Here is a 26,974-nt window from a genome sequence, read left to right as displayed (position 1 = left end):
GAGGGGCCGGTGGGAATTTTTTTTGGGGGGGGGGAGGGGCTCAGGTGTGGGGGAGGGGCCGGGGGGATTTTTGGGGGGTGGGGGAGGGGCTGAGGGGGATTTTGGGGTGGGGGAGGGGCCAGGGGGGATTTTGGGGGGGTGGGGGAGGGGCTGAGGGGATTTTTTGTGGGGGAGGGGCCCAGGGGTGGGGGAGGGGCCAGGAGTGGATTTTGGGGTGGGGGAGGGGCTGAGGGGATTTTTGGGGTGGGGGAGGGGCCGGGAGTGGATTTTGGGGTGGGGGAGGGGCTGAGGGGGAATTGGGGTGGGGGAGGGGCCAGGAGTGGATTTTGGGGTGGGGGAGGGGCTGAGGGGGATTTTTGGGGGGGGGGGGAGGGGCCCAGGGGGTGGGGGAGGGGCCGAACACGACCCCGGGGGGGGGAGGGGGGGGAGGGGACATTTTGGGGACACTTTTGGGGGGGCCTCCCCCCCTTTTTAACCCCCGCGGCCGCCGCCCCCTCCCCCAAAGCGCCTCGAGCGGCGGCGCCGAAATCTGGGGGGGGGAGGGGGAAAAATTCGCTTTTTTGGGGGATTTTCCCCCTTTTTTTGGGGCTTTTTTATTGAAATTTTTTGGGGTTTTTTTCCCCCTTTTAATTCGATTTTTTTTTTGTTTTTTTCCCCTTTTAATCCGATTTTCCCCCCTTTTAATTTGATTTTTTTTCCCCTTTAAATTCAGGTTTTTCATTTGATTTTTTGGCAGTTTTTAAAAAAAAAAAAATTTACTTCTTAATTTCGCTTTAAATTATTTTAATCATAAATCCACTTAATTAACTTTCTGTAGTCTTAATTTCACCCCTCATTACTCTTTTATTTTAATTTATTTATTTTTTTCCCCCCTTTAATTTTATTCTTTTCGGGCCTTTTTTTGGCCTGTTTTAGTTTTTTTTTCCTTTTTTTTCCTTATTTTTTGTCCCTTTTTTTTTTAATTTTTTCTCCTTTTTTTGTTTATTTTTTGTTCCTTTTTTTGATTTTTTTTTCCTTTTTTGTTCTTTGTTTCCCCTTTTTTTTAAATTTATTTTTTCCTTTTATTTTTAATTGTTCCCCTTTTATTTATTTTATCCCTATTTCTAAATTTTTTTCCCCTTTTTTTTGAGTTTTAATTTCTTTTCCCCCCTTTTCTTCTCACTTTCCCCCCATTTTTTCTCTTTTTTTCCCTTTATTTTGACTTTTAATTTCATTTTTCCCCCCTTTTTTTTTTTATTTTCCCCCGTTTTTTCCCCATTTTTCCTCATTGTTTCCCTCTTTTTTTGAGTTTTAATTTCATTTTTTTCTCCTTTTTTTTTTTAATTTTCCCCCGTTTTTTCCCCATTTTTCCTCATTGTTTCCCTCTTTTTTTTGAGTTTTAATTTCATTTTTCCCCCCTTTTTTTTTTTAATTTTTCCCCCGTTTTTTCCCCATTTTTCCTCATTCTTTCCCTCTTTTTTTGAGTTTTAATTTCATTTTTCCCCCTTTTTTTTCTCATTTTTCCCCCGTTTTTCCTCATTTTTCCCCCGTTTTTCCTCATTTTTTCCCCGTTTTTTTCCCCGTTTTTTTTGGTTTTTTTCCCCGTTTTTTCCCCGTTTTTTTCCCCGTTTTTTTTCCCGTTTTTTCCCGTTTTTCGGGAATTTGGGGCCGCCATGGAGAACGCGCACGCGCGCACGGCCGAGGAGTGTTTGGCGTTTTTCGGGGTCACCGAGGGCGTCGGGCTGAGCCCCGAGCAGGTCAAGAGGAGCCTGGAGAAATACGGCCCCAACGGTGAGGGGCTTTGGGGCGAAAAACGGCAATTTGGGGAAAATCGGGGAAAAATTGGCAATTTCGGGGAAAAAAAATGGGATTTTTGGGGAAAAAATTGTGAAAAAATTGGGATTTTTTAGGGGGGGAAATTGGGATTTTTTTGGGAAGAAAATGGGGATTTTGGGGGAAAAAATTGGGAATTTTTGGAGGGAAAATCGGGAGTTTTTGGGGGGAAAATTGGGATTTTTTTGGGGGGAAAATGGGATTTTTTGGGAAATTTTGGGGGGAAAAATGGGAGTTTTTGGGGAAAAAAAAGGGATTTTTGGGGGGGAAAAAAGGGATTTTGGGGGGGGGAATGGGATTTTTTTGGGGGAAAAAATGGGACTTTTTGGGAAATTTTGGGAGGAAAAATTGGGATTTTTTTGGGAAATTTTGGGGATAAAAATGGGATTTTTTGGGGAGAAAAGTGGGATTTTTTAGGGGAAAAATTTGGAATTTTGGGGGGGAAATGGGATTTTTTAGGAAAAAATGGGATTTTGGGGGAAAAAAAATTGGAAATTTTAGGGGAAAAATTTGGGATTTTGGGGGGAAAATGGGTTTTTGTGGAAAAATGGGTTTTGGGGGGAAGAAATTGGAATTTTTGGGGGAAAATTGGGAATTCTGGGAAAAGATTTGGGATTTTGGGGGGAAAATGGGATTTTTGGGAGAAAATTGGGATTTTGCGGGGGAAAATTTGGGATTTGTTTGGGGAAAAAAATGGGATTTTTGGGCAAAAATGGGATTTTTTGGTTTTTTTTGAGTTTTGGGGAATTTTCGGGGGGGGTTGGGATTTTTGGGAATTTTGGGGGGAATTTGGGTGGGTTTTGGTAAAAAAAATCAGGGATTTCAGGGAAATTTTGGTTAAAAAATGGGGAATTTGGGGATTTTGGGGGGGTTTTGGGGAGATTTTGGGAGGTTTTGGGGATTTTGGTAAAAAAATGGGGAATTTGGGGGGATTTTGGGGGAATTTTTTTTATTATTATTTTTGGGGAGATTTGAGGTTTTTTGTGGGTTTTAGTAAAAAAATCTGGGGATTTTGGGAGGATTTGGGGAAATTTGGGGGTTTTTTGGGGGGATTTTGGTAAAAAAATTGGGGATCTTGGGGATTTTTGGTTTTTTTGGGGGAGATTTGGGGATTTTTGGGAAATTTGGGGGGGATTTTAGTAAAAAAAAATCAGGATTTTGGGGGGATTTTGGTCAAAAATTGGGGAATTGTGGCAATTTTTGGGGGGGGTTTGGGGGATTTTGGCGGTTTGGGGATTTTTTTGGGGAATTTGGGGGGATTTTTGGGGGGTTTTGGTCAAAATTTGGGGGATTTTGGGGATTTTGGGGGTCCCCTCTGACCTGTTCCCTCTCTCCCCAGAGCTGCCAGCAGAGGAAGGTGAGTGACCCCAAAATTTCCCAAAAATATCCCAAAAATGTCCCCAAATATCCAAAAAATGACCCCAAAATCTCCAGAATTGTCCCCAAAAATTCCCAGCTGGCCCCCAAATATCCCCAACATGTCCCAAAAAGTCCCAAAAACCCAAAAAGTCACGAATTTCCCCCCAAATTTTCCCCAAATCCCCAAAAAAACCCCAAAAGCTCCCAAAAGTGTCTCCAAATGCCCCAAAATCCCCAAATTTCACCCAAAAGCCCCAAAAATGCATTAAAAATTCCAAAATTCTCCAGATTTCCCCACAAAATCCCCAAATTTCTCCCAAAAATCTCCAAATTCCCCCCTTAAAACCCCAAATTTCCCCAAAAATCCCCAAATTTTGCCTAAAATCCTCAAATTCCCCCCCAAAACCCCAAATTTTCTCCAAAAATCCCCAAATTTCCCCAAAATCCCCAAAATTCCCACAAATTCCTCCCAAAATCCCTGAAAATTCCCCAGATTTTCCCCAAAATTCCCAAATTTCCCCCCAGACCCTCAGGATTTTCACTCATTTCCCGCCAATTTCTCCCCAAAATCCCCAAAATTCCCCTAAAATTCCCCCCAAAATCCCCAAATTTTCTCCCCCAAATCCCCAACTGTCTCCCCAAACGCCCGAAATTCCCAAATTTCCCCCAAATTCCCCCGGAATTCCTCAGGTAAATCCATCTGGGAGTTGGTGGTGGAGCAGTTCGAGGATCTCCTGGTGCGGATTCTGCTCCTGGCCGCCTGCATCTCCTTCGTGAGTCCCAAAAACGCCCCAAAACGGCCCAAAAATCCCCCAAAAATCCCCCAAAAATCCCCCAAAAATCCCCCAAAAATAGCCCAAAAATAGCCCAAAAATCCCCCAAAAATCCCCCAAAAATAGCCCAAAAATCCCCCAAAAATCCCTCAAAAATAGCCCAAAAATAGCCCAAAAATAGCCCAAAAATAGCCCAAAAATCCCCCAAAAATCCCTCCAAAAATCCCCCAAAAATCCCCCAAAAATAGCCAAAAAATCCCCCAAAAATCCCCCAAAAATCCCCCAAAAATAGCCCAAAAATCCCCCCAAAATCCCCCCAAAATCCCCCAAAAATGGCCCCAAAATTTCCCAAAACTCCCCCAAAAATATCCCAAAAATCCCCCAAAAATCCCTCCAAAATCCCCCCAAAAAAGGCCAAAAAAATCCCCCAAATATATCCCAAAAATCCCCCCAAAATATCCCAAAAATATCCCAGAAATGGCCCAAAAATATCAAAAAAATCCCTCAAAAATCCCCCAAAAATGGCCCAAAAAATATCCCAAAAATGGCCCCAAAAATGGCCCAAAAATGGCCCAAAAATATCCCAAAATGACCCCAAAGTATCCCAAAAATCCCTCAAAAATCCCTCCAAAAAAGGCCAAAAAATCCCCCAAAAATATCCCAAAAATATCCAAAAAATGACCCAAAAAATGGCCAAAAAATATCCCAAAAATGGCCCCAAAAATATCCCAAAAATGGCCCCAAAAATCACACAAAAATATCCCAAAATGGCCTCAAAATCTCCCAAATTTTGGAATTTTGGGGGATTTTTGCATTTTTGGGTTTTTTTTTTTTTTAATTTTTTGTTTGTTTGTTTGTGTTAGGAGGTTTTTTTTTGGGGATTTTCAGGGGGGATTTTTTTTTAATTTTTGGGGATTTTTTTGGAATTTTTGGGGAATTTTTTTGGAATTTTTGAGGGATTTTTTTGTGTTTTGGTATTTTGGGGATTTTTGGGGATTTTTGGAGGTTTTTTTTTGGAAATTGTTTGTTTTGGGAGGTTTTTCAAGGAGGATATTTTTGGGCATTTTTTAGGATTTTTTTTATTTTTTGGGGGGTGGTTTTTTGGGGTTTTTTTGGTGATTTTTTTGGGATTTTCTCCAATTTTTTTGGATTTTTTTTTTATTCTTTTTTTTTTGAGTTTTTTTTTTTTTTTTTTTTAGTTTTTTCGGGTTGGTTTTTTATTTAATTTTTGGGGATTTTTTTTTTGGGGGGGGGGGGTTTGGGTTTTTCTGAGGGGAATTTTTGGAATTTTTTTTCTATTTTTTGGGATTTTTTGGACTTTGGGACGTTTTGGTATTTTTGGGGATTTTTGGGGTGTTTTTGGGGTATTTTGGGGATTTTTGGGCTGTTTTGATGATTTTTGAGGTGTTTTGGTGATTTTTGGTGTATTTTTGGTGATTTTTGGGGGATTTTGGGGGATTTTTGGGGGGTTTTTGGGGGTTTTTGGGGTGTTTTGGTGATTTTTGGTGATTTTTGGTGATTTTTGGGGTATTTTTGGGGTGTTTTGGGGATTTTTGGGGTATTTTTGGGGTGTTTTGGTGATTTTTGGTGATTTTTGGGGATTTTGGGGATTTTGTTGATTTTTGGTGTATTTTTGGGGATGTTTGGGGATGTTTTGGGGATTTTTGGGATACTTTGGGTGATTTTGGGGTGTTTTGGGGATTTTTGGGGTGTTTTGGTGATTTTTGGTGATTTTGGGTGTATTTTTGGGGATTTTTGGGATATTTTGGGTGATTTTGGGCTGTTTTGGGGATTTTTGGGATATTTTGGGTGATTTTGGGCTGTTTTGGTGATTTTTGGGGATTTTTGGGGATTTTTGGGTATTTTGGGGATTTTGTTGATTTTGGGTTTATTTTTGGGGATTTTTGGGATACTTTGGGTGATTTTGGGCTGTTTTGGGGATTTTTGGGATATTTTGGTTGATTTTGGGCTGTTTTGGTGATTTTTGGTGTATTTTTGGGTATTTTTGGTGTATTTTTGGGGATTTTTGGGGTATTTTTGGTGTATTTTTGGGTATTTTTGGGGATTTTGGGTGATTTTTGGGATACTTTGGGTGATTTTGGCTCCGGCCAGGTGCTGGCCTGGTTCGAGGAGGGCGAGGAGACCATCACGGCCTTCGTGGAGCCCTTCGTCATCCTCCTCATCCTCATCGCCAACGCCGTCGTCGGCGTCTGGCAGGTGCGCCCGCGGATCGGGGATTGGGGAAATTTGGGGGATTTTTGGGGATTTTAGAGACATTTGGGGGGATTTGGGGGAAATTGGGGAATTTTAGAGAATTTTAGAGACATTTGGGGGGATTTGGGGGAAATTGGGGAATTTTAGAGAATTTTAGAGACATTTGGGGGGATTTGGGGGAAATTGGGGAATTTTAGAGAATTTTAGAGACATTTGGGGACATTTGGGGGGATTTGGGGACATTTTGGGGGGATTTGGGGGGAATTTGGGGGATTTTTGGGGATTTTAGAGAATTTTAGAGACATTTGGGGACATTTGGGGGGATTTGGGGACATTTTGGGGGGATTTGGGGAAATTTGGGGGATTTGGGGGGATTTTAGGGAATTTTAGAGACATTTGGGGACATTTGGGGGGATTTGGGGACATTTTGGGGGAATTTGGGGGATTTTAGAGAATTTTAGAGAATTTTAGAGACATTTGGGGGGATTTTGGGGAATTTGGGGGATTTTAGAGAATTTTAGAGAATTTTAGAGACATCTGGGGACATTTGGGGGGATTTTGGGGAATTTGGGGAATTTCAGAGAATTTTAGAGACATTTGGGGACATTTGGGGGATTTTGCGGGGATTTTGAGGGAATTTGGGGGGATTTTGGGGAACATTTGGGGGGAATTTGGGGACATTTGGGGGACATTTCTGGGGGGATTTGGGGGATTTTGGGGAATTCTAGAGAAATTTGGGGACATTTTGGGGGGATTTGGGGGAATTTTAGAGAAATTTGGGGACATTTTAAGGGCATTTGGGGAGGATTTGGGGACATTTTGGGGGCATTTTGGGGGAATTTGGGGACGTTTTAGGGACATTTTTGGGGGGATTTGGGGATATTTTGGGGGGATTTGGGGCAAATTTTAGGGGGATTTGGGGACATTTTAGTGAAATTTGGGGACATTTTGGGGGGATTTGGGGACATTTTGGGGACATTTGGGGGGATTTGGGGACATTTTGGGGGGATTTGGGGACATTTTGGGGACATTTGGGGGGATTTGGGGACATTTTGGGGGGATTTGGGGACATTTTGGGGACATTTGGGGACGTTTTGGGGGGATCTGGGGGAGCTTCGTTCTCGTGGTGTCCTTTGGTGTCCCCAAGGTCTCTGTGTTGTCTTTTGATGTCTTCACGATGTCCCCAAGGTGTCCCCAAGATGTCCCCAATGTCCCCAAGATGTCCCCAGTGTCCCTGTGGTGTCCCCAATGTCCCAAACCTGTCCCAAGGAGGTCCCCAAGATGTCTCCAAGGTGTCCCCAATGTCCCTGTGATGTCTCTGTGGTGTCCATGTGGTGTCCCCAATGTCCCAAGGATGTCCCCAAGGTGTCCATGATGTCCCCAAGGTGTCCATGATGTCCCCAATGTCCCCCCAGGAGCAGAACGCCGAGAACGCCATCGAGGCCATTGTGTCCCTCACAATGTCCCTGTGGTGTCTCCATGATGTCTGTGATGTCTCCAAGATGTCCCCAATGTCCCTGTGACGTCCCTGGGGTGTCTCTGTGGTGTCCCCAATGTCCCAAACCTGTTCCAAGGATGTCCCCAAGGTGTCCATGATGTCCCCAATGTCCCCAACGTCCCTTTGGTGTCCCCAGGAGCGGAACGCCGAGAACGCCATCGAGGCCATTGTGTCCCTCACAATGTCCCTGTGGTGTCTCTGTGGTGTCCATGTGGTGTCCCCATGGTGTCCCCAATGTCCCCAGGAGCGGAACGCCGAGAACGCCATCGAGGCACTGAAGGAGCGTCCATTGTGTCCATCACAATGTCCCTGTGGTGTCTCCATGATGTCTGTGATGTCCCCAAGGTGTCCATGGTGTCCCCAAGGTGTCCATGATGTCCCCAATGTCCCTGTGACGTCCCTGTGGTGTCTCTGTGGTGTCCCCAATGTCCCAAACCTGTTCCAAGGATGTCCCCAGGGTGTCCATGATGTCCCCAATGTCCGTGATGTCCCCAACGTCCCTGTGGTGTCCCCAGGAGCGGAACGCCGAGAACGCCATCGAGGCGCTGAAGGAGCGTCCATTGTGTCCCTCACAATGTCCCTGTGGTGTCTCTGTGGTGTCCATGTGGTGTCCCCATGGTGTCCCCAATGTTCCAAGGATGTCCCCAAGGTGTCCATGATGTCCCCAATGTCCCCAACGTCCCTTTGGTGTCCCCAGGAGCGGAACGCCGAGAACGCCATCGAGGCCATTGTGTCCCTCACAGTGTCCCTGTGGTGTCTCCATGATGTCTGTGATGTCTCCAAGATGTCCCCAATGTCCCCAAGATGTCCCCAGGGATGTCCCCATGATGTCCCATATGTCCCAAGGAGGTCCCCAAGGATGTCCCCAAGGTGTCCCCAGGAGCGGAACGCCGAGAACGCCATCGAGGCGCTGAAGGAGCGTCCATAGTGTCCCTCACAATGTCCCTGTGGTGTCTCCATGATGTTTGTGATGTCCCCAAGGTGTCCATGGTGTCCCCAAGGTGTCCATGATGTCCCCAATGTCCCTGTGACGTCCCTGTGGTGTCTCTGTGGTGTCCCCAATGTCCCAAACCTGTTCCAAGGATGTCCCCAAGGTGTCCATGATGTCCCCAATGTCCCTGTGACGTCCCTGTGGTGTCTCTGTGGTGTCCCCAATGTCCCAAACCTGTTCCAAGGATGTCCCCAAGGTGTCCATGATGTCCCCAAGGTGTCCATGATGTCCTCAATGTCCCCAAGATGTCCATGATGTCCCCAATGTCCCCCCAGGAGCGGAACGCCGAGAACGCCATCGAGGCGCTGAAGGAGTACGAGCCCGAGATGGGCAAAGTCTATCGCAGCGACCGCAAGGCCGTGCAGAGGATCAAGGCCCGCGACCTCGTCCCGGGGGACATCGCCGAGGTGGCAGGTGACAGCGGGGTCACCGGGGTCATGGGGACACCCAGGGGTCACCGGGGTCATGGGGACACCCAGGGGTCACCGGGGTCATGGGGACACCCAGGGGTCACTGGGGTCACGGGGTCATTGGGGACATCCAGGGGTTAAAGGGACATTGGGGACATTGAGGTCAGGAGGACGTTGAGGAACATCAGGGTCAAGGTGGACACCAGGGACATTTTGGACATTGGGGGACATTGGTGGACATTGGGGACACCCAGGGGTCACCGGGGTCACGGGGACACCCAGGGGTCACCGGGGTCACTGGGGTCACAGGGGTCATGGGGACATTGGGGTCATTGTGGACATCCAGGGGTTAAAGGGACATTGGGGACATTGAGGTCAGGAGGACGTTGAGGAACATCAGGGTCAAGGTGGACACCAGGGACATTGGGGACATCCAGGGGTCACAAGGGTCATGGGGACACCCAGGGGTCACCGGGGTCACTGGGGTCACCGGGGTCACGGGGACATTGGGGACATTGGGGACACCCAGGGGTCACCGGGGTCACGGGGTCATGGGGACACCCAAGGGTCACGGGGGTCACGGGGGTCACAGGGGTCACTGGGACCTTGGGGACCTTGGGGACACCCAGGGGTCACCCAAGGGTCATTGGGGTGACAAAGAACCTTTGACTCCCTCCCAGTTTGTCCCAGTTCCTCCCAGTCCCTCCCAGTCCCTCCCAGTATAACCCAGTTCCATCCCAGTTCCCTCCCAGTATAACTCAGTCCCTCCCAATCCCTCCCAGTCCCTCCCAGTTTGTCCCAGTTCCTCCCAGTTCCCTCCCAGTTTATCCCAGTCCCTCCCAGTTCCCTCCCAGTCCCTCCCAGTCCCTCCCAGTATAACCCAGTTCCATCCCAGTTCCATCCCAGTCCCTCCCAGTTTGTCCCAGTCCCTCCCAGTTTGTCCCAGTTTGACCCCGCTCCGTTCCCAGTTGGGGACAAGGTCCCGGCCGACATCCGCATCATCTCCATCAAATCCACCACGCTGCGCGTCGACCAGTCCATCCTTACTGGTTCGTACTGGTTTGGACTGGTTTGGGCTGGGAGGGGGCTGGGACCGGACTGGGACAAACTGGGACAAACTGGGAGGGAACTGGGAGGGACTGGGACAAACTGGGAGGGACTGGGAGGGACTGGGAGGGGATTAAAGGGTTAAAAACGGGGGGAAACTGAGGTTGAAGGGGATTTTTATACTGGTTCGTACTGGTTTATACTGGTTTATACTGGTTTAAACTGGTTTATAGTGGTTTAAACTGGTTTATACTGGTTTATACTGGTTTATACTGGTTTAAACTGGTTTAAACTGGTCCATACTGGGATTTCAGTGGAAATTGAGGGTGGCTTTGCTGTGTCCCAGACTGGTCCATACTGGTCCATAGTGGTTTATACTGGTTTATACTGGTTTATAATGGTTTATAGCAGTTTATAGTGGTTTATGCTGGTTTATACTGGTTTAAACTGGTTTATACCGGTTTGAACTGGTTTGTACTGGTTTATACTGGGATCTCAGTGGAAATTGAGGGTGGCTTTGCTGCGTCCCAGACTGGTTCATACTGGTTTGTACTGGTTCATACTGGTTTATAATGGTTTATAGTGGTTTATAGTGGTTTATGCTGGTTTATAATGGTTTAAACTGGTTTATACTGGTTTGTACTGGTTTGAACTGGTCCAAACCGGTCTGAACCGGTCTGCGCCGGCGCAGGCGAGTCGGTGTCGGTGATCAAGCACACGGACCCGGTGCCCGACCCCCGCGCCGTCAACCAGGACAAGAAGAACATGCTCTTCTCGGTGGGTGACGTCATCACTGACGTCATCGCTGACGTCATCAGGGACCCCCGGTGACGTCACCGAAGCCCCCCCCGAAAAACTCCAAAATCCACCCGAAAAACCCCAAAAAACCGCAAAAAAATCGCCAAAATAATCTCCGAAAAAAGCTTCAAAAACCGCCAAAACGCCCACCCAAAAATCGCCAAAATCTCCCAAAAATCCCCAAAATCATCTCCAAAAAAAAAATCCGCAAAATCCCCCCAAAAAAGCTCCAAAATCCCCCCCAAAAAAACCCAAAATCACCTCAAAAAAATCCCCAAAATCCCCCCAAAAAAGCTCCAAAATCCCCCCCAAAAAATCTCAAAAAAATCCCCAAAATCCCCCCAAAAAAGCTCCAAAATCCCCCCCAAAAAAACCCAAAATCACCTCAAAAAAATCCCCAAAATCCCCCAAAAAAATCTCAAAAAAAATCCCCAAAATCCGCCAAAACGCCCCCCAAAAACACCCAAAAATTGCCAAAATCCCCCCAACATTTTTTCCCCCAACCCCAAATTTTCTCCTCCACCCCCAAAACTTCTCCTCAAAACCCCAAATTTTGTGTCCAAACCCAAAATTTTCTCCTCAAAACCTCAAATTTTCTCCTCAACGCCCCAAATTTTCTCCTCAAACCCCAAAACTTCTCCAAACCCCAAAACTTCTCCACCAAACCCCAAATTTTCTCCTCCAAACCCCAAAACTTCTCCACCAAACCCCAAAACTTCTCCTCCAACCCCAAATTTTCTCCTCAAACCCCAAAACTTCTCCACCAAACCCCAAATTTTCTCCTCCAAACCCCAAAACTTCTCCTCCAAACCCCAAAACGTCTCCTCCAACCCCAAAATTTTCTCCTCCAAACCCCAAAACCTCTTCTCCAAACCCAAAATTTTGTGTCCAACCCCCAATTTTTCTCCTCCAAACCCCAAATTTTCTCCTCCAAACCCCAAAATTTCTCCTCCAACCCCAAAACTTCTCCACCAAACCCCAAATTTTCTCCTCAAACCCCAAAACTTCTCCTCAAACCCCAAAACTTCTCCTCCAACCCCAAAATTTCTCCTCAAACGCCAAAACTTCTCCTCCAAACCCCAAAACTTCTCCTCAAACCCCAAAACTTCTCCACCAAACCCCAAATTTTCTCCTCAAACCCCAAAACTTCTCCAAACCCCAAAACTTCTCCACCAAACCCCAAATTTTCTCCTCAAACCCCAAAACTTCTCCAAACCCCAAATTTTCTCCTCAAACCCCAAAATTTCTCCTCAAAACCCCAAAACTTCTCCAAACCCCAAAACTTCTCCTCAAAACCCCAAAACTTCTCTACCAAACCCCAAAACTTTCTCCTCAAACCCCAAATTTTCTCCTCCAAACCCCAAAACTTCTCCAAACCCCAAAATTTCTCCTCAAACCCCAAAACTTCTCCAAACCCCAAAACTTCTCCTCAAAACCCCAAAACTTCTCTACCAAACCCCAAAACTTTCTCCTCAAACCCCAAGTTTTCTCCTCCAAACCCCAAAACTTCTCCAAACCCCAAAATTTCTCCTCAAACCCCAAAACTTCTCCTCCAAACCCCAAAAGTTCTCCACCAAACCCCAAAACTTCTCCTCCAAACCCCAAATTTTCTCCACCAAACCCCAAATTTTCTCCTCAAACCCCAAAACTTCTCCTCAAACCCCAAATTTTCTCCTCAAACCCCAAAACTTCTCCTCCAAACCCCCAATTTTGTGTCCAACCCCCCCAACCTTCTCCTGCCCGTTCCACCGCGCAGGGCACCAACATCGGGGCGGGCAAGGCCGTGGGCATCGTGGTGGCCACGGGCGTCAACACGGAGATCGGCAAGATCCGCGACGAGATGGCGGCCACCGAGCAGGACAAGACGCCGCTGCAGCAGAAGCTGGACGAGTTCGGCGAGCAGCTCTCCAAGGTCATCTCGCTCATCTGCGTGGCCGTGTGGGCCATCAACATCGGCCACTTCAACGACCCCGTCCACGGCGGCTCCTGGATCCGCGGCGCCATCTACTACTTCAAGATCGCCGTGGCCCTGGCCGTGGCCGCCATCCCTGAAGGTGGGCGGGGGGTGGTGGGGTTCTGGAGATGGTTCGTGGTGGTTTGTGGACCATTCGTGGTCATTTATGGGGTTCTGGAGATGGTTCGTGGTGGTTTGTGGACCATTCGTGGTCATTTATGGGGTTCTGGAGATGGTTCGTGGTGGTTTGTGGACCATTCGTGGTCATTTATGGGGTTCTGGAGATGGTTCGTGGTGGTTTGTGGACCATTCATGGTCATTTATGGGGTTCTGGAGATGGTCCGTGGTGGTTTGTGGACCATTCATGGTCATTTATGGGGTTCTGGAGATGGTTCGTGGTGGTTTGTGGACCATTCATGGTCATTTATGGGGTTCTGGAGATGGTTTGTGGTGGTTCGTGGACCATTCATGGTCATTTATGGGGTTCTGGAGAACATTTGAGGTCATTTATGGGGTTCTGGGGATGGTTTGGGGTCGTTTATGGACCATTTGTGGTCACTTATGGGGTTTTGGAGATGGTTTGGGGTGGTTTGTGGGGTTTTGGAGAACTTTTGTGGTCGTTGGTTGGGTTCTGGAGATGGTTCGGGGTCATTTATGGACCACTTGTAGTCATTTATGGGGTTCTGGAGATGGTTTCTGGTGGTTTGTGGACCATCCATGGTCACTTATGGGGTTCTGGAGATGGTTTGGGGTCCTGGTGGCCCCGGTGACCCGGGATGTCCCCCCAGGCCTGCCGGCCGTCATCACCACCTGCCTGGCGCTGGGCACGCGGCGCATGGCCAAGAAGAACGCCATCGTCAGGAGCCTGCCCTCCGTGGAGACCCTGGGCTGCACCTCGGTCATCTGCTCCGACAAGACCGGCACCCTCACCACCAACCAGATGTCCGTCTGCAAGGTGGGACCCCAAAACCCCCAAAACCCCCAAAATGTCCATGAGAACCCAAAAATGTCCATGGAGAACCCAAAATGTCCATGGAGAACCCAAAATGTCCATGGAGAACCCACAATGTCCATGAGAACCCAAAATTTCCCTGGAGAACCCAAAAATGTCCATGAGAACCCAAAATTTCTTCTGGAGACCTCAAAAGTTTCTTCTGGAAATCCAAAATTTCTCCAGAAACCTCAAAATGTCCATGGAGAACCCAAAAACGTCCATGGAGAACCCAAAAATGTCCATGGAGAACCCAAAATCTCCATGGAAACCCCAAAGTTCCTCCAGGAGACCCCAAAGTTCCTCCGAGGAACCCCCCAGGAACCTCCTGAGGTGTCCCCAGAGGTGCCCACGGGTCCCCGTTTGTCCCCAGATGTTCATCATGGACAAGGTGGAGGGCGACGTCTGCTCCCTCAACGAGTTCTCCATCACCGGCTCCACCTACGCCCCCGAAGGAGAAGTGTGAGTCCAGGATGTCCCCAGATGTCCCCAAAAGCCACCCCGAGAGCTCCAGACCTCCAAAACCTCCCCAAATGTCCCAAAAACCTTCTCAGAGGTCCTCAAAACCTTCTCAGAGGTCCTCAAACGTTCTCAGATGTTCTCAAAACCTTCTCAGAGGTCCTCAAACCTTCTCAGAGGTCCTCAAACCCTTCTCAGATGTCCTCAAAACCTTCTCAAATGTCCTCAAAACCTTCTCAGAGGTCCTCAAAACCTTCTCAGAGGTCCTCAAAACCTCAAATGTCCTCAAAACCGTCTCAGAGGTCCTCAAACCTTCTCAGAGGTTCTCAAAACCTTCTCAAATGTCCTCAAAACCTTCTCAGAGGTTCTCAAAACCTTCTCAAATGTCCTCAAAACCTTCTCAGAGGTCCTCAAACCTTCTCAGATGTTCTCAAAACCTTCTCAAATGTCCTCAAAACCTTATCGGAGGTCCTCAAAACCTTCTCAGAGGTCCTCAAACCTTCACAAATGTCCTCAAAACCTTCTCAGAAATCCCCAAACCTTCTTGGAGGTCCCAAAAACGTTCTCAGAGGTCCCCAAAAGCTTCTCAGAAGTCCTCAAAAGCTTCTCAGAGGTTCTTCAAGATCTTCTCAAATGTCCCCTGGTGTCCCCAGGCTGAAGCAGGAGCGGCCGGTCAAGGCGGGACAGTTCGATGGCCTGGTGGAGTTGGCCACCATCTGCGCCCTCTGCAACGACTCCTCGCTGGACTACAACGAGGTGACAGCGGTGGCCACCACCGGGGCCACCATGGGGGTCACCACCGGGGCCACCACCAGGGCCACCATGGGGGTCACCACAGGGGCCACCAGGGCCACCATCAGGGTCATCACCTGGGTCACCATCTGGGCCACCATGGGGCCACCATCGGGGTCTCCATGGGGGTCACCACTGGGGTCATCTGGGTCATCTGGGCCACCACAGGGGTCACCTGGGCCACCTCCAGGTGTCCTCAACCCCCTGGGGTTGTCCCTTCCTGTCCCACCTGGACCACCAGGGCCACCACCAGGGCCACCTGGACCACCTGGGCCATCACCTGAGGTCATCATCAGGGTCACCATGGGGGCCACCACTGGGGTCATCACCTGGGCCACCACCAGGGCCACCACCAGGACCACCTGGACCACTGAAGTCACCACGGGGCCACCAGGGCCACCATGGGGCCACCACCAGTGTCACCACCAGGTGGGCCACCAGGTGTCCCCGCGCTGAGTGTCCCCGTCCCTCAGGCCAAGGGTGTCTACGAGAAGGTCGGCGAGGCCACCGAGACGGCGCTGACCTGCCTGGTGGAGAAGATGAACGTCTTCAACACCGACGTCAGGAACCTGTCCAAGGTGGAGCGCGCCAACGCCTGCAACGCCGTGAGTGTCACCTGGGCCACCGCCGGGGTCACCTGGGCCACCGGGGCCACCAGGGCCACCAGGGACACCTTCTGGGCCACCTGTCCCACCTGGAGAAGCTCCCGTTGTCACCTTCTCCACGGTTCCTCTGCTTCTCCCCATCTTCTGGTGTCCTCCAGCCTGTCCAGGGTGGAGCAGGACAGTGACAGGAGTGTCACCAGGGCCACCAGGGTCACCAGGGACACCTGGAGAACCTCCCGTTGTCACCTTCTCCATGGTTGTCCCCATGGTCTCCACATCTCGGTGGCCTCGTGTCCCACCACGGGTCCAGAACCTGTCCAAGGCCACCTTGGTCACCTCCTGTCCCACCTGGAGAGCCCGTGTCACCTCCTGTCCCACCTGGGCCACCTGTCCCACCTTGGTCACCTTCTGGGCCACCTTCTGGGCCACCTGGAGAACCCGTGTCACCTTCTGGCCACTGTCCCACCTGGAGAACCTGTGTCACCACCTGTCCCACCTTGGTCACCTTCTGGGCCACCTTCTGGGCCACCTGGAGAACCCGTGTCACCTTCTGGCCACCTGTCCCACCTTGGTCACCTCCTGTCCCTGGTGTCACCTCCTGTCCCACCATGGTCACCTCCCGTCCCTCAGGTGATCAAGCAGCTGATGAAGAAGGAGTTCACGCTGGAGTTCTCCAGGGACAGGAAGTCCATGTCGGTCTTCTGCTCGCCGGCCAAGGCCTCGCGCGCCGCCGTGGGCAACAAGATGTTCGTCAAGGTGGGGTCACCTGGAGGTCACCTGAGGTCACCTGGAGGTCCCACCACCCAAACCTTCTCCAGCCTTGGTCCCACCACCCTAACCTTGGTCCCATCACCCCAAACCTTCTACAACCTCCATCCCACCACCCCAAACCTCGGTCCCATCACCCTAAACCTTCTCCAAGCTCCATCCCACCACCCTAGCCTTGGTCCCATCACCCCAAACCTTCTACAACCTCCATCCCACCACCCCAAACCTTCTCCAACTTTGGTCCCACCACCCCAAACCTCGGTCCCACCACCCCAAACCTTCTCCAAGCTCCATCCCACCACCCCAAACCTCCATCCCACCACCCCAAACCTTCTCCAACCTCGTTCCCACCACCCCAAACCTTCTCCAACCTTGTTCCCACCACCCCAAACCTTCTCCAAGCTCCATCCCACCATCTCCAACCTCCATCCCACCACCCCAAACCTTCTCCAACCTTGTTCCCACCACCCCAAACCTTCTCCAAGCTCCATCCCACCATCTCCAAGCTCCATCCCACCACCCCAAACCTTCTCCAACCTCCATCCCACCACCCCAAACCTTCTCCAAGCTCCATCCCAGCTTCTCCAAGCTCCATCCCACCATCTCCAAGCTCCATCCCACCAGCCCACCGCCGCCGTGTCCCACCCCAGGGTGCCCCCGAGGGCGTCATCGACCGCTGCAGCTACGTCCGGGTGGGCACGGCGCGGGTGCCGCTGACGCCGGCGGTCAAGGAGAAGATCCAGGCCGTGATCCGGGAGTGGGGCACGGGCAGGGACACCCTGCGCTGCCTGGCCCTGGCCACCCGCGACGCGCCGCCCAAGAAGGAGGACATGGTCCTCGAGGACTCCTCCAAGTTCGCCGAGTACGAGGTGGGCGGCCCCGAGGGGTCCCTGGGCGCTGGGACCTCAAAATGGGTGGTGGGACCTGAAATTGGGTGGTGGGACCTCATTTTTGGGTGGTGGGACCTGAAATTGGGTGGTGGGACCTCATTTTTGGGTGGTGGGACCTCAAATTGGGTGGTGGGACATCAAAATGGGTGGTGGGACCTCATTTTTGGGTGGTGGGACCTGAAATTGGGTGGTGGGACCTCATTTTTGGGTGGTGGGACCTGAAATTGGGTGGTGGGACCTCATTTTTGGGTGGTGGGACCTCATTTTTGGGTGGTGGGACCTCACATTGGGTGGTGGGACCTCAAAATGGGTGGTGGGACCTGAAATTGGGTGGTGGGACCTCATTTTTGGGTGGTGGGACCTCACATTGGGTGGTGGGACCTCAAACTGGGTGGTGGGACTTTAAATTGGGTGGTGGGACCTGAAATTGGGTGGTGGGATCTCATTTTTGGGTGGTGGGACCTCAAATTGGGTGGTGGGACCTCAAACTGGGTGGTGGGATCTCGTTTTTGGGTGGTGGGATCTTGGTTTGAGTGGTGGGATTGAGTTTTTGGGGAGTTCTTGGGTCCTTTTGAGCTTCTTGGCACTGTGGGAGCACCTGGAACCTTCTCTGGGCTTTTCAGGAGGTCTCCGTGACCTCCAAACCCCATTTTTGGTGGTTCCTGCTCCTTGGTGTCCTCCAAAACTTCACTTTTGGAGGTTCTTGGTCCACCATGACCTCCAAACTCCATTTTTGGAAGTTTCTGGTCCTTGATGTCCTCCAAACCCTATTTTTGATGGTTCCTGCTCCTTGGTGTCCTCCAAACCCCATATTTGGAGGTTCCTGCTCCTTGATGTCCTCCAAAACTTCACTTTTGGAGCTTCCCCTTCCTTGATCTTCTCCCAACCCCATTTTTGGAGGTTCCTCTTCCCTGATGTCCTCCAAAACTTCACTTGTGGAGGTCCCTGCTCCTTGATGTCCTCCAAACCCCATTTTTGGAGGTTCCTGCTCCTTGATGTCCTCCAAAATTCCACTTTTGGTGGTTCCTGGCCCTTGATGTCCTCCAAACCCCATTTTTGGAGGTTCCTGGTCCTTGATGTCCTCCAAACCCCATTTTTGGAGGTTCCTGCTCCTTGATGTCCTCCAAAATTCCACTTTTGGTGGTTCCTGGCCCTTGATGTCCTCCCAACCCCATTTTTGGATCTTCCCCTTCCTTGATCTTCTCCCGACCCAACTTCCGGATCTCCCACCACCTCCAACCCCACGCGGTGACCTTCTCCAGACCGACCTGACCTTCGTGGGCTGCGTGGGCATGCTGGACCCGCCGCGCAAGGAGGTGATGGGCTCCATCCGGCTGTGCCGCGACGCCGGCATCCGCGTCATCATGATCACCGGCGACAACAAGGGCACGGCCATCGCCATCTGCCGCCGCATCGGCATCTTCGGCGAGGACGAGGAGGTCTCCGGCCGCGCCTACACCGGCCGCGAGTTCGACGACCTGCCGCTGGCCGAGCAGCGCGAGGCCTGCCGCCGCGCCTGCTGCTTCGCCCGCGTCGAGCCCACCCACAAGTCCAAGATCGTGGAGTATCTGCAGTCCTTCGACGAGATCACCGCCATGGTGAGCGGGAGACGTGGTTATGGAGGTCCACCATGGGGTTTGGGGGGGTTTGGGTGGGGTTATGGAGGTCCACCATGGATTTATGGAGGTTTGGTATTGGAAGTTGTTGATGAACGTGGTTATGGAGGTCCACCAGGGGGTTTGGGGGGGTTTGGGTGGGGTTATGGAGGTCCACCATGGATTTATGGGGGTTTGGGATCAAAAGTTCTTAGTGGATGTGGTTATGGAGGTCCACCATGGGTTTATGGGGTTTGGTATTGGAAGTTCATGGTGGAAGTGGTTATGGAGATCCACCATGGGGTTTGGAGGGGTTTTGGAGGGGTTTGGGGGGTTTTGGAGGTTTACGATGGGTTCATGGGGGTTTGGTATTGGAAGTTCATGGTGGACGTGGTTATGGAGGTCCACCATGGGGTTTGGGGGGGTTTAGGGGGGTTTTGGAGGTTTATGATGGGTTTATGGGGGTTTGGGGGTGAAAGGTGTTGATGGACATGGCTATGAAGGTCCACCATGGGGTTTGGGGGGGTTTGGGTGGGGTTATGGAGGTCCACCATGGATTTATGGAGGTTTGGTATTGGAAGTTCTTGGTGGACGTGGTTACGGAGTCCCACCACCAACCCCACCTCCTTTTGAAGTTCCCCCAAGGATTCCTGATGTAGTTACGGAGTCCCACCACCTGCCCAACCTCCTTTTGAGGTTCCCCCAAGGATTTCCAACGTAGTTATGGGTTCCCACCACCAACCCCACCTCCTTTTGAGGTTCCCCCAAGGATTTCTGATGCAGTTACGGGGTCCCACCACCCGCCCAACCCCACCCCACCTCCTTTCTCCCGCCTCCGGCGCAGACGGGCGACGGCGTCAATGACGCGCCGGCGCTGAAGAAGGCCGAGATCGGCATCGCCATGGGCTCGGGCACGGCCGTGGCCAAGACGGCCTCGGAGATGGTCCTGGCCGACGACAACTTCTCCACCATCGTGGCGGCCGTGGAGGAGGGCCGGGCCATCTACAACAACATGAAGCAGTTCATCCGCTACCTCATCTCCTCCAACGTGGGCGAGGTCGTCTGGTGAGGAGCCCGGCACCGCTTTGGACCCCTTCCCACCACGTTGGACCAGTTTGGGCTGGTTCCCACCGGTTTGTCCCAGTTGGTCCCAGTTTGACCCGGTCCCTGCCGCCCCCTCCCAGCATCTTCCTGACGGCGGCGCTGGGGCTGCCCGAGGCGCTGATCCCGGTGCAGCTGCTCTGGGTGAACCTGGTCACGGACGGGCTCCCGGCCACCGCCCTGGGCTTCAACCCGCCCGACCTGGACATCATGGACAAGCCCCCGCGCAGCCCCAAGGAGCCGCTCATCTCCGGCTGGCTCTTCTTCCGCTACCTGGCCATCGGAGGTGAGCGCCCACCCGGCCACCGCGGGCACCTCCTGGTCACTCTGGGGTCGCTTGGGTGAGGAGAGGTCTGGAGGTGAGGTGGAGACTCCATAAAAACGTCCGGGAACACAAAAAAAACAGATTGAGGAGGTTAGGGGGGAAGGTTCCTTGAGGAACCACCTGGAGAACCCAAAGAAACCACCAGGAGACCCTAAAAATCTTCTGAGAACCCTAAAAACCGAACTGGAGACTCCTTAAAAACATCTGGGAACACAAAAAAATCAGATTGAGGAGGTTCGGGGAGAAGGTTCCTCGAGGAACCACCTGGAGAACCCAAAGAAACCACCTGGAGGCTCCATAAAAATGTCTGGGAACACAAAAAAATCAGATTGAGGAGTCTCAGGGGGAAGGTTCCTTGAGGAACCACCTGGAGAACCCAAAAAAAGCCACCAGGAGACCCTAAAAAACCGCCTGGAAAAGCCCAAAAAATCACCTTGAGACCCCCATGGTAGAAGGTTCCTTGAGGAACTTCGTGAGGAACACCTCGAGAACCTCACAGGATCTTCTTGAGAACCTCATAAAACCACCTGGAGATCCCCAAAAACCACCTGGAGACCCTCAAGGTGGCCCCTTGGAGGTCCCCAGGTGTCCCCAACCCCCCGTTTGTCCCCCCAGGCTACGTCGGGGCCGCCACGGTGGGAGCGGCCGCCTGGTGGTTCCTCTTCGCTGAGGACGGACCCAACGTCAGCTACCACCAGCTGGTGAGTCCCCGAGCGTCCCCAGGTGTCCCTGGGTGTCCCCAGGTGTCCCCAGATGTCCCCGAGGTGACCTCGAGGTGACCCTGGTGTCCCCCCAGACCCACTTCATGCAGTGCTCCGAGCACAACGTGGACTTTGAGGGGCTGGACTGCGACATCTTCGAGTCGCCGGTGCCGATGACGATGGCGCTGTCGGTGCTGGTCACCATCGAGATGTGCAACGCCCTCAACAGGTGAGGGACGCGGTCAGTGTGGTCATCTTCAGCGTGGTCATCTTCAGCGTGGTCACCATGGTCATCGTCACCTCTGTCATTGTCATTGTCATTGTGGTCATGGTCATTGTGGTCATTGTGGTCATTGTGGTCATGGTCATCATGGTCACCATCGAGATGTGCAACGCCCTCAACAGGTGAGGGACATGGTCAGTGTGGTCGTCTTCATCGTGGTCACCATGGCCATCTTCATGGTGGTCACAATGGTCACCTTCATCGTGGTCATCGTCACCTCTGTCATTGTCATTGTTGTGGTCATGGTTGTGGTCATGGTCATCGTGGTGACCATCGAGATGTGCAATGCCCTCAACAGGTGAGGAGCGTGGTCAGCATGGTCAGCTTAATGGTGGTCATCTTCATGGTGGTCATCTTCATGGTGGTCATTGTCACCTCTGTCATTGTCATTGTCATTGTTGTGGTCATGGTCGTTGTGGTCATCGTGGTCATTGTGGTCATCGTGGTCATCAACATCCCCGATGTCCCCATGGCCACCCCAATGTCCCCACGGCCACCTCAATGTCCTCGCTGTCCCCAACCTCTCCAAGAATCCCACCCCAGATGCCACCATGGGTGAACATCTGGCTGATGGGCCCTGTCCACCCCTGATGTCCCCATGGTGACCTCGATGTCCCCATGGCCACCTCAATGTCCCCATGGTGACCTTGTTGTCCCCCCTGTCCCCAGCCTGTCGGAGAACCAGTCGCTGGCCCGGATGCCACCATGGGTGAACATCTGGCTGATGGGCTCCATCTGCCTCTCCATGTCCCTGCACTTCGTCATCCTCTACATCGACCCCCTGCCCGTAAGGGGACACGGGGACACCGGGGTGGTGGCCTTGGGGACCTTGGGGACCTTGGGGTGGTGGCCTTGGGGACCTTGGGGACCTTGGGGTGGTGGTCATGTGGACACCGGGGTGGTGGCCTTGGGGACCTTGGGGACCTTGGGGTGGTGGCCTTGGGGACCTTGGGGACATTGGGGTGGTGGTCATGGGGACATTGGGATGGTGGCCTTGGGGACCTTGGGGACCTTGGGGTGGTGGCCTTGGGGACCTTGGGGACATTGGGGTGATGGCCTTGGGGACCTTGGGGTGGTGGTCATGGGGACATTGGGATGGTGGCCTTGGGGACCTTGGGGACCTTGGGGTGGTGGTCATGGGGACCTTGGGGTGGTGGCCCTGAGGACATTGGGGTGGTGGCCTTGGGGACCTTGGGGACCTTGGGGTGGTGGTCATGGGGACATTGGGGTGGTGGCCCTGAGGACATTGGGGTGGTGGCCTTGGGGACATTATGGGGGTGGTCATAGGGACCTTGGGGTGGTGGTCATCAAGGTGTGGTCATTGGGTGGTGGCCTTGGGGACCTTGGGGTGGTGGCCACCAAGATGGCGACCTTTGACCTTGAGTGACTCTGCTGCCCACGGGGTCACTCTGGTGGCCACGGGTGGGTTCTGGTGGCCACAAAGTTTCTCTGGTGGCCCCGGTGGTGGCCCCGGTGGCCCGGGAGGAGGTCCCAGCCATGTCGCCCGGTGTCCCCAGATGATCTTCAAGCTGACGCCGCTGACGCTGACCCATTGGCTGATGGTCATCAAGATCTCCTTCCCGGTCATCCTGCTGGACGAGGCCCTCAAGTTCATCGCCAGGAACTACCTGGAGGGTGAGGAGGTGGCCCGGCCACCGCGGGCTGTCCCCGTGTCCCCTCCTGACCCCCTCGGGGCTCCTCCACCCTTCGTGGTCACCTCCGTTGTGGCCAGGTGACCTTGGCCATCTTCTCCATCTCCTGGTCACCTCCATGGTCAATTCCATGGTCCAAGGTCACCTCCACCCAATCCCTGTCCCCGTGACCATCATCTCCTGGTCACCTCCATGGTCACCACCATGGCCACCTCCTGGTCCATGGCCACCTCCATGGTCACCTCCTTGTCCCCTTGACCATCATCTCCTGGTCACCTCCATGGTCACCTCCATGGTCTGTGGTCACGTCCATCCCCTCTGTGTCCCCTTGATCATCTCCAGGTGACCGTGACCATCTCCTGGTCACCTCCATGGCCACCTCCATGGTCCATGGTCACCTCCTGGTCCATGGTCACCTCCATGGTCACCTCCCCATCCCCTTGACCATCTCCTGGTCACCTCCATGGTCACTCCTGGTCCATGGTCACTCCGTGGTCACTCTGTGGTCACTCCTGGTCACTCCTGGTCCCCTCGTTGTCCCCTCGTTGTCCCCCCGTCCCCGCTGTCCCCTCCCCCTCTCATCTCCATCTCCATCTTCTCGTCCCCAGCGTGACCCGGCCGGGCCCGGCACCGCCCGCAGGTACCCAGGGACACCGGGGGTCATTGTCCCCATTGTCACCATTGTCACCTCAGTGTCAGTGTCACCTCGGTGTCACCTCATTGTCACCATTGTCACCTCAGTGTCACCTCAGTGTCACCTTGGTGTCACCTCAGTGTCATTGTCACCTTGGTGTCACCTCAGTGTCATTGTCAGCTTGGTGTCACCTCAATGTCATTGTCCCCATTGTCCCCATTGTCCCCATTGTCCCCATTGTCACCTTGGTGTCACCTCAGTGTCATTGTCAGCTTGGTGTCACCTCAATGTCATTGTCCCCATTGTCCCCATTGTCCCCATTGTCCCCATTGTCACCTTGGTGTCACCATTGTCACCATTGTCACCTCAGTGTCATCATTGTCACCATTGTCACCATTGTCACCTCAGTGTCAGTGTCACCTCAGTGTCACCATTGTCACCACTGTCACCTCAGTGTCACCATTGTCACCATTGTCACCTCAGTGTCAGTGTCACCTCGGTGTCCCCATTGTCACCATTGTCACCTTGGTGTCACCATTGTCACCATTGTCCCTATTGTCACCTCAGTGTCATTGTCACCTCGGTGTCACCTCAGTGTCACATCTGTGTCACCTCGGTGTCACCATTGTCACCTCAGTTCCATTGTCACCATTGTCCCCATTGTCACCATTGTGTCACCTCAGTGTCACCTTGGTGTCAGTGCCACCTTGGTGTCACCTCGGTGTCATTGTCCCCATTGTCCCCATTGTCACCTTGTCGCCATTGTCACCTCAGGGTCACCTCCATTGTCATCTCATTGTCCCCATTGTCACCTCGGGGTCACCTCAGTGTCACCATTGTCACCTCATTGTCACCTTGGTGTCATTGTCCCCATTGTCACCTCGGTGTCACCATTGTCCCCATTGTCACCTTGGGGTCACCTCCATTGTCACCTCAGTGTCATCTCAGTGTCACCTCGGTGTCATTGTCCCCATTGTCCCCATTGTCCCCATTGTCACCTTGTCGCCATTGTCACCTCAGGGTCACCTCCATTGTCACCTCATTGTCCCCATTGTCACTTCGGTGTCATTGTCCCCATTGTCACCTTGTCCCCATTGTCACCTCGGGGTCACCTTGGGGTCACCTCATTGTCCCCATTGTCACCTCGGTGTCATTGTCCCCTTTGTCACCATTGTCACCTTGGTGTCACCATTGTGTCACCTCAGTGTCACCATTGTCCCCATTGTCACCTTGGTGTCACCTCGGTGTCACCTCGGTCTCGTTGTCATCTCAGTGTCACCTGCATTGTCACCTCGGTGTCATTGTCCCCATTGTCACCTCGGGGTCACCTCGGGGTCACCTCGGGGTCACCTCGGGGTCACCTCATTCTCATTGTCCCCACTGTCACCTCGGTGTCACCTCCCTGTGACGTCACCGCCACCCCCATGACGTCATTGTTCCCCCCGATGACGTCACTGCCCCATGACGTCATTGTCCCCTTTTGACGCCATTGTTCCCCGATGACATCACTGTCACCTCCCTGTGACGTCACCGCCACACCCATGACGTCATCAATTTCCCCCATGACGTCATCGTTCCCCCACAATGTCATTGTCCCCTATGACGTCATTGACTCACCCTATGATGTCATTGCCCCCATGACGTCATTGTCCCCTATGATGTCATCATCCCCTATGATGTCATTGTCCCACCCTTTATGACGTCATTGTCCCCATGACATAACTCTTTACCCCCTATGACGTCATTGTTCCCACTATGACGTCACTGCCACCCCTATGACGTCATTGCTCCCCCATGACGTCACTGTCCCCCCCATGTGACATCATTGCCCCTATGACGTCATTGCCCCTATGACGTCATTGTCCTATGACATAATTGTCCCCCCATGACGTCATTGTCCCCCCATTATGACATAATTGTCCCCCCATTATGACGTCATTGTCTCCCCTTTATGACGTCATTGCTCCCCCCCCCCCCCCCCGTGTCCCCTCCCCCCCTTTCTCCACCGGGGGGGGGATGGGGGATGGGGGTGGGCGGGTCAAACCCCTCCCCCTCGATGACGTCACAACGATGACGTCATCGCCCCGCCGATGACGTCACCGCCGCGTCCCCTCCCCCCCGCAGCGGAGGAGCCCGGCCGGAAGCAGCGCCGGAAGTGACGCCCCGGGGACCCCCAGGAGGATTTCGGGGACCCCCGACCCCCCCCGGACCCCAAACCCGGGGAGGGGGCGGGGCCGAGGTTGGCCCCTCCCCCACCCCACCCCTCCCCCACCCCCAAATTCCCCCCCCCCCCCCCCCGGGGGGGTTTTGGGGTCGCCCCCTGCAGTGGGGCCCCCCCCCCAAAAAAACCCCACCCCCCAAAATTTGGGGAGGGGGCGTGGCCAAAGTTGGCCCCTCCCCCACCCCGCCCCTCCCCCCCCCGGCCTCGCTTATTTATTGCCAATAAAGGGAATTGCCCCTCCCCCACCCCCCGATTTTGGGGGTTTTTTTGGGGGGGTGGGGGAGGGGGAGGGTGGGGGAGGGGATCGGGGGCGGGGTCACGTGGGGGGGAAAAAAATCCCGAAGGTTCGTCCCCAAAAAGGTGCGAAATTTGGCCAAAAAGTGGAATTTGTCCCCAAAAAAATCCTGAAATTTGTACCCGAAAAATTCCAAAATTTGTCCCTAAAAAGAACCCCGAAAATTCATCCTCAAAAAGTCCCAAAATTCGGCCAAAAAGTGACATTTATCCCCAAAAAATCCTGAAATTTAGCCCGGAAAAAATCCGAAATTTGTCCCTAAAAAGAATCCCAAAAATTCATCCTCAAAAAGTCCCAAAATTCGGCCAAAAAGTGACATTTATCCCCAAAAAAATCCTGACATTTAGCCCGGAAAAATTCCGAAATTTGTCCCTAAAAAGAATCCCAAAAATTCATCCTCAAAAAGTTTCGAAATTCGGCCAAAAAGTGAAATTTGTCCCCAAAAAAATCCTGACATTTAGCCCGGAAAAATTCCAAAATTTGTCCCTAAAAAAAAAAATCCCAAAATTCGTCCCCAAAAAGTCCCAAAATTCAGCCAAAAAGTGAAATTTGTCCCCAAAAAAATCCTGAAAATTATCCCCAAAAATTCTAAAATTTGTCCCTAAAAAAAAAATCCCCAAATTCACCGAATTCCCAAAATTCACCATAAAATTCCCAAAAAAAATCCCCTCCCAGAACCCCCCCGAGATGTTTCCACCACCCCAGAACCCCCTGGAGATGTTTCCAGAACCCTCCTGAGATGTTTCCACCACCCCAGAACCCCCTGGAGATGTTTCCAGAACCCTCCTGAGATGTTTCCACCACCC

The 26,974-nt window shown here is 52.3% G+C and overlaps 2 protein-coding genes across 3 annotated transcripts; both read left to right on the top strand.

The window, feature by feature from the left end:
- Window positions 1-475: 475 nt before the first annotated feature.
- Window positions 476-26,126, top strand: LOC110480028 (sarcoplasmic/endoplasmic reticulum calcium ATPase 1). 2 transcript variants are annotated; one of them, XM_077789562.2, is made up of 22 exons: window positions 476-1,770; window positions 3,152-3,169; window positions 3,862-3,944; window positions 6,057-6,161; window positions 8,923-9,061; window positions 10,026-10,106; window positions 10,796-10,881; window positions 12,659-12,956; window positions 13,645-13,811; window positions 14,221-14,309; window positions 14,960-15,062; window positions 15,572-15,703; window positions 16,334-16,459; window positions 17,122-17,340; window positions 18,624-18,959; window positions 19,801-20,021; window positions 20,141-20,343; window positions 20,998-21,083; window positions 21,179-21,312; window positions 22,036-22,153; window positions 22,884-23,001; window positions 25,777-26,126. In XM_077789562.2, exons 1-22 carry the CDS (start codon window positions 1,653-1,655, stop codon window positions 25,809-25,811), a joined length of 3,015 nt encoding a protein of 1,004 aa, XP_077645688.1. In that variant the 5' UTR covers window positions 476-1,652; the 3' UTR covers window positions 25,812-26,126. The 2 variants fall into 2 exon arrangements, with proteins under 2 accessions (XP_077645688.1, XP_085449607.1); XM_085593481.1 differs by lacking the exon at window positions 25,777-26,126 and adding an exon at window positions 23,627-23,646.
- On the top strand, window positions 23,668-25,472 carry LOC146765949 (uncharacterized). Its single transcript, XM_085593482.1, has 2 exons — window positions 23,668-24,852; window positions 24,893-25,472. Exons 1-2 carry the CDS (start codon window positions 23,848-23,850, stop codon window positions 25,058-25,060), a joined length of 1,173 nt encoding a protein of 390 aa, XP_085449608.1. The 5' UTR covers window positions 23,668-23,847; the 3' UTR covers window positions 25,061-25,472.
- Window positions 26,127-26,974: the final 848 nt, after the last annotated feature.

Source organism: Lonchura striata, chromosome 16 (assembly GCF_050655825.1).
Source record: "Lonchura striata isolate lonStrDom1 chromosome 16, ASM5065582v1, whole genome shotgun sequence".
NCBI lineage: Eukaryota > Metazoa > Chordata > Aves > Passeriformes > Estrildidae > Lonchura > Lonchura striata.
The sequence above is the reverse complement of the archived record's forward strand: the minus strand, read 5'-3'. Positions and strand labels throughout refer to the sequence as shown.